General features: G+C 37.7%; 1 protein-coding gene across 1 annotated transcript; it reads right to left on the bottom strand.

Moving 5' to 3' along the window:
• Nucleotides 1-2,497: 2,497 nt before the first annotated feature.
• On the bottom strand, nucleotides 2,498-3,043 carry LOC143859455 (putative LRR receptor-like serine/threonine-protein kinase At3g47570). The gene has a single exon (XM_077370161.1). It carries the CDS (start codon nucleotides 3,041-3,043, stop codon nucleotides 2,498-2,500), a length of 546 nt encoding a protein of 181 aa, XP_077226276.1.
• Between the last annotated feature and the right edge of the window lie 4,332 nt (nucleotides 3,044-7,375).

Raw genomic sequence — 7,375 nt, 5'->3', positions numbered from 1 at the left:
ATTTTGAATTTTACCCATCCTATTAGTAATTTAAAAAAAAAAGAAATAAAACATTAGATTTACTTAACTTATTAAAATTTAAATATGTTATTGGTTAAAATAATAGTATTATGAAAAAAAATTAACATTTGACAAATGATTAAAATATTTTGGCGAATCTACAAATCACTCTTTTTTAGGTTTTCTGAATTTGACACTAGATACCCATGTCAGATTCTAACACTCGTACCTGTAAAAATGCAACATAGGACATAACTTCTACGTTTTCTTTCATTGTGTTAAATCGCTTCTTATGTGTTTCTCTAAAAATTCTAGACTCTTTCCATGCAACGTAGGTTTCTAAATGTGAAGAGATCATTCAATTATCTATCATCTCTTAGATAAAATTTCCTTCTTTTTTTTCAAAAGATTCTGGATCCATTAATTCTTTTAGAAGATGATGAAGAAAGAGCTACAAACATTGCTGAGAATTACAATGATAAGATACATCGTTTGCAAGAGTGTTTGGTATCCTTAGTGAGGATTGGAGTGGTGTGTTCTGTAGAATCTCCGAGAGAGCGAATGGAGATGGCAGACGTTGTAAAGGAAATGTGTTATGTTAGAAACATATATCTTGGTGCTGGGATCCACAGAGAATGATGAAATTGGGCCTTATTTGTCAGTGAAGGTTTATCTTACCTCAGTAATTTTTGAGATATTATGAAAAAAGTAATTTCACTTCTACATCCGCTTTTCAAGCCAGTTTTTTACAGTTTTACCCCCAAACAGTCATATTTTCAAATACACTATATATACATGATTAAAACCTATCTCTAGAAGCTTTTGAACATTTAAGAAAGATCAAAACCCATTTTTCTTGAGCTAAAACCTTCTATCAAAAGCCAAACCTCTTTGATCTTGCATTTGCACATTCTTTCAAGAGGTACTCCATATGCTTTACATTTTATCTTTCCTTGGAGTGTTAGTGAGCTATTAAAGTTTGTAATCCGCCTATCTAATGAGGTATTGGGAGTTTTTCATTTATTTTCTTCATTGTATTTGAGGGTCTCCTCTTCGGCCAGGGAATAAAGGTGAAGACACTGTGAGGGTCTACTCTTCGGCCCGTTAAGAAAGGTGAAGACATTGCAAGAGGGTGTGATCCCTCGACAAGGCTTTGTACGAAAAAGGGTGTGTCCCCTTTGGAGTTTGAGAAGTCGGGTGTACGGCTTGGAGATTTGCCCGTTGAAGAATCTCATCATTTTAGTGGAGATCCCAATGAGGTAAACTTGGAAGAGTGAAGTAGGTCTTGTGATAGACTGAAACACTATAAATCTTGTGCCTTGTGGATTGATTCTTCTTCTCCTTCTCATTTGCACATTGGTGATTGGTAAACTCTACCCTTTCTTGTATTTATGTTATATTAAAACAAGGGTTAGGGTAAATAGGCTTAAAGTAATATCTAAACCCTAAACTTCATTATCTTGAATATTTGAACAAGGGTTAGATTAATAAGTGCTTAATTAGTAAATTAATTTTCATAATCCATTTAATTAAGCCCAAAATTTTTAATTGACCAATTCACCCCCCCTCTTGGGTTGTCACACCTGCATTTCAGCTGACCTCCTACGATGCTCAATCCTTGGCTCCGATAATCTTATTAAGTCCAAGACCTTCACAATTAATGCAGTAACCACAAAATCTACAGATGCAAGAGGAGAGAGGGTGTTATAGCTTCGTGGATGATTAGTTGCTAAATGTTCGGCTTTGTCACACTCCTCAGAGTGTTATACCTTCGTTCAAGGGTGGTTGCCGATCGTCCAGCTCTAGACAATCTTGGCAAATGGTTCCCCCAAACTTTGAAATGGCAAAGGGGTTCCACACATGGTTTCAAGTTGTGGCAATGACGCCTAGCGGTAGTGGGATCCAATCAAACAAGGGCTCATCCGATTGGCCAACTCCAGGGCGTTTTGGTCCTTTTTGAAAAGTTTGATAATTTTGAAAAAAAGGCACTTTTCAAGGTACTTTTGCTTCTTTCATTGGAATATCTTTTCTCTCATGGGTCTTTGGGGTGTTTTACTGCTCTAGCTCATTTAAGAAGCACGATTTGATTCATCATTGGAGTGTTGGGCCATTTTTTGTTGAGAAACATTAGTCATGGGTTTTTTTGGAAATTTATTTACAAAATTTCTCATTATTTTCTAATAATATTAGAGATTTTAGTGAATAATTGAATAATTACTTCTCCGATTTTTTTCCAAAATTATAACTTTTTAACCATTTACTTGATTAGCATTTTCTACACAACTATTTTGCATAAAGAACTCATGGTCATAGGTACTAAAAATGCCGCCTATTAATCGGGTGACATGTACGAGACCACTTGATGTAAAATAACATTCCTATATACTCTGTCAATAAATATAGAAATGCTATCAAGTAATTTTTTTGGTTCAAGATGCTAATTTAGCCTTTGTTGCACTACATTATATACCTAATAAGTGAAATATTTAAAAAAAACTCATTGAGAATAGACAGGATGACGAAAATCGCCCACATGAGCATTCATGTCTTCATCCAAAAAAATGTTGATTGGCTTTAGATCACAATGAGCAATCGGTGTATGGCAATGATGGTGAAGATAATCTAGCGCAGAAGCTATGTCAATTGCTATGTTTAATCTCTTAATGAAGTTTAAACTTCCTAATTGATGTTGCCCATCTAATTTTGAATGCAACCACTTCTCTAGACTCCCATTTGGCATGAACTCAAGCACGAGAGCTTTGAAATCATTACCTCCAAAATCGATGCTTGAACAAGAAGTTATGATCTTCACAAAATTTCGATGACGAATGTTTCTGAATGCGTTGCATTCAGCTATGAAACTCTTTGAAGCTCCCCTTAAGTGAAGGTTGAGCACTTTGACAGCAACAATATTTTCATGGCGACTGAGGATTCCCTCATACACTGATCCATAACTTCCCGTGCCTATCAAATTGGCTGAAGAGAACCCATTTGTTGCCTTAAAGAGCTCTGCATAAGTAACCTTTAAATGCCGGCCGTCCATAGAAGATTGGGAAGATGGTTTCTTCCTTGACTTTCTTATCCAGTAAAGTGAAGCAGGGACACACAATAAGAAAATCAAACATACAACCGCACTTGCTACTAGGATGATTACTCTAGAAACATGGGCTTTTCCTTATCTGCCATTAGCTAGCACTGGGCATGTAGGCAACTTTAATTCTGGGATACCGCCACAAAGATTATCATTTCCCATGACTGAAATTGTACTAGCATTTCCAAAGACACCTTGTTTTGGTACTTCACCCTCAAAATTATTGAAAGACAAGTTTAGATATTGTAGAAACTTAAATCCCTCTAGATATTTTGGAATCTTCCCTGTGAATTTATTGTATGAAAGATCAAGGACTTCAATGGATGTTAATGTAGTAAAAGCTGACGAAATATCTCCTCGGAAGGCGTTATCCTGCATATAAACTACTCGCATGCTCTTACAATTTGCAAGAGTGCTTGGGATTTCACCTGACAATTTGTTCTGAGAAATATCCAATAGCGCTAGAATGTTCAAGTTACCCACTTCTGATGGGAGGGAGCCAGTAAAAAAAATTTGAGACAAAAGGAGTGCAATTGATAGCGAAGAAAGGCCAATAATTTGTTTTGGTATTGTATCTGTAAGGTTATTTCGACAAAGGTTCAATCTTAAAAGTTTTATACAGTTTGCAAGAGATAGAGGTATGTTGTTTAATCCTAAATCGAGGTCGGTCAATTGAGTAATATTTCCGATATTTCCACCCAAGTAGAGTTGATGTAAGTTCTGGAGCACCCCAATTGAAGTGGGAATAGAACCCGTGATGAAGGTTGAATATATACCCAAATGATTTAAGTTGATGAGATTCCCGATCTGACTAGGGATGTTACCAGAAATTTGGTTTTCTCCTACTGACAACCGAAAAAGTTGAGTTGAGAGATTGGCTATGGAGTTGAGAGATTGGCTATGGAGTTGGGAAATAGGCCAACAAAATGATTTCTCTGTATGCACAACCAATTTAGGTTACTACAGTTGGTCAAAGAAGTGATAAATTTCAAGTCATCAGCTCTACCAAGGCCTAGGTAATTATAGCTCAAGTCAAATCTGACTAGATTCTTTCCCCATCCAATATTTTCAGGCACTGGTCCGCTAAACTGGCTTTCTTCCATTTCAAGCAATTCAAGACTTGAAACATTGGATAATGAATTTGGAATGTGTCCGGTAAATTGATTGCTTGCTAAAGATAGATATTGGAGATTAGGAAGAGAGAATCCTATGTTGGGTGGAAGGGTTCCGTGTAACTGGTTATCTGCCACGACAAAATCCTCAATAAATGAGAGATTATTATAAAAAGAGGAAGGAACCGTACCAGATAATAAATTTGCAGAAAGGACGATCCATTTCAAGTGATTAATTCGGGCCAGGTCATCTGGGATGTGTCCCACCAACCTATTTTCCCTTAAATTGAGATACATGAGAGATGAAACGTTCCCTAGTTGAGGTGGAATGCTCCCTGTAAGAAGAATAGGACCCAGATACAACCAGTATAGCTTCGGTAGAGTGCTAAGTTGGATGGGAATTTTCCCTGTCAACTCATTGTAATTCAAATAGATGACTCTGAGGTCCCTACAGTGGGTGAGATTGGATGGAATTTCCCCTCCCAAGGAATTATGGCTCATATTAAGATGTTGCAGTCTCAATAGACGGCCAATATCTTGGGATATTTGGCCATTGAAGTGTTTTCTTGGAGGTGGATTTCCTTATGGAATGTGAGGTTGGATATGGCAGGAGACAAATAACCCACCAATTTCTGCCCACTAAGGTTCAATACAGTGACCCTTTGATGCCTCCTACCGCACGTGACTCCATTCCAATTGCAGAAATGGAGAGTATGGTTCCATGATAATAAGGCTCCAAGAGGATCACTCCTTATACCATCCTTGAAGCGAGCAGAGTATAGTAGTTGCAGAATTCGAATGTACTATGTTCATGGCAAAGAAGAGATTTACAGAGAAGATAAATGACCAAAGCACACTAAGAAGACTCTCCCAATTTCATTTGATCACACTCGACCTTTATACAGAACGAAATGATGATGCATTGACTAGTCACATGAACAGACGATGTAGCCATCAATTTCAAAATTAATTAAATAACCTTTTTAAATTATTACCAAATTTCGACCAAAATTTGGGAATTTCAGTCAAAATTTTGAAATTTCATGGGCCCGAAACGGGTACCGAAACCGAAATTTTAAACCATGATTAGAAGAGCCCCTCTAGTGTGTGTTCAAACTTAAAGGCAGTCTATCAAATGGGACCGAATTACTAAGAGAACATCCGGTTTGACTGATTCAATGATGTGGCATTACAGTTTCCAATCGTGAGAAGGTGGATGATAACCACTTGGACAATGGAGGACCTGAGAATAAGGGAACCCATCATGGGTAGTTACAAAAAAAGTTCCCGGCCTCCAAGAGAACGTGGGGTAATAAAGAACGGTTACCAGAATAAAGCTATATAAGGAGACGTTTGTCTCCATGGAAGAGGTCACAAAACCAAATCCAAACATGATTTTAGCATTTTATCTTTTCTTTTAAGCACTTGTACCCTTTACTTTTCGTAACTGTAGCTATAGTTGGATTAAGTTAGCAATGAATTCATCTTCTCTGGTGAGTCTATCTCTTTAACTAAACTATCCCTCGCACTAGCTTTATGTCTGTGTCCCTTTTGTCATTTAGCTTGAGTCCAACGATCTGCTGACCCTGAGAGTCTCTATGTTTAGAAGTCACAAGTACACCTGAAAAGTCCTTTCCAACTGTGTATGTACAGAGGAACCCGCACACACTCTCACACGCTCCACACGCACACACCAAAATCAGGTGGTCACACTCTCACACGCTTTCGAAAGCCACCACTTTTTTTGGCATGCACAGTGGGACACGATGCATTGCATAGCATTTAAATGGCTCACAATACATGACGTAAAACTACGGGCTCCAGTGTTTCCCAGAATTCTAGTGACTAATGTTTCCAATAGTGACTTCTCACAGGGAAAATCCTTTGCTAGAGGAAAATCTAAATATCGCTATGCGTACTAGAGAGTCTCCCTCATGTGGATGAAGCCCTGACGCGCATATGCCATTTCAGGAGGTGGAAGCCACCCTTAGGAAGCATATGGACGGGAATTCCCATAAGTTGTCATAAATGGTAGCTCGCCAAATTTCAGAAGTGATGAGGCCCTTTCAGTCCTCTAGCGAGATTTTTCTAAGCAGGTAGACAGACTGTTCGGTTTTCTATCCAACAAAATGGTGCCAATTGCGCTAGTATAATCACCTCTCTAGTACGATAACAAGCATGTCCTTTATATCTAGACTAAGTCCTAAAAATGACCGAGTCAACAAAGTATAAAAAATCTAGAGTGTAGGGTTTCCATTGGGGGATAATTAGGTTCGTCTAGGTCCTGGTCCAACTCATTACCGAGTCTACAGAAAACCCACTAGTCTCAAACGGAATTAGGCTCGTCCAGGTCCAACTTAATCAGTCAAAGATTTTCCGAGTCTCCTACACTCGCCCAATAAAATCTTTGTATCTTTGAAGAAAGAAAAACAAAATCCCTTCAAAGAGGGTTATAAGATGTAAAGAAGATGTACAAAGAAGTCCTATATCCAAATCTTGTTTCAGGCCTATCTCCAAATCTTGTTCAAGGATGAGAGAGGAACAACTTAAGTTGATTCACTCTTTTAAGACGTTCCAAATAAGTTTCAGTGTCACATGGTTCATTTAGAATGGTTTAGTAACTCATATATATATATATATATATATATAGAGAGAGAGAGAGAGAGAGAACATTTCCTACACACTTGTGTAGGTAAGTTACCTACACACTACCTTAAAATACAGTGGGGGCCCACATTGTTTGGGTGATCCAAACAATTCATTTGAATAGTCCTCACATAGATAGGGTGTGCACAAAAAATCAGATCTATAGGATCATCCCAACCCTACGATTTGTGGAGGCAAAATGGACGTGTATAAACCTTCACAAATAACTCCATTTTTTGCCTCCATAGTTTGAATGGTTAGGATGATCCTATGGATCTGATTTTTTGTGGACACCCTATGTATGTGAGGATCATTCAAATGAATGGTTTGGATCACCCAAACAATGTGGGCCCCCACTGTATTTTAAGGTAGTGTGTAGGTAACTTACCTACACAAGTGTGTAGGAAATGTTCTCTCATATATATATATATATATATATATATATATATATATATATATATATATATATAGAGCAAAGTGTTCCTGCGCAGCTGCTCAGTTAGCTTAACTGAGCAGCTGCCCCAAA

Source organism: Tasmannia lanceolata, unplaced genomic scaffold, assembly GCF_043159265.1.
Source record: "Tasmannia lanceolata isolate RefF3 unplaced genomic scaffold, GAP_Taslan_0.1 ptg000029l, whole genome shotgun sequence".
Classification (NCBI taxonomy): Eukaryota; Viridiplantae; Streptophyta; class Magnoliopsida; order Canellales; family Winteraceae; genus Tasmannia; species Tasmannia lanceolata.
Note: the sequence above shows the minus strand (reverse complement) of the source record. Positions and strands in the feature narration are given on the sequence as shown.

What these genes read in the sequence shown, in the direction of transcription:
- LOC143859455 (XM_077370161.1), bottom strand. Translation starts at nt 3,043, where the DNA reads ATGGACGGCCGGCATTTAAAGGTTACTTATGCAGAGCTCTTTAAGGCA.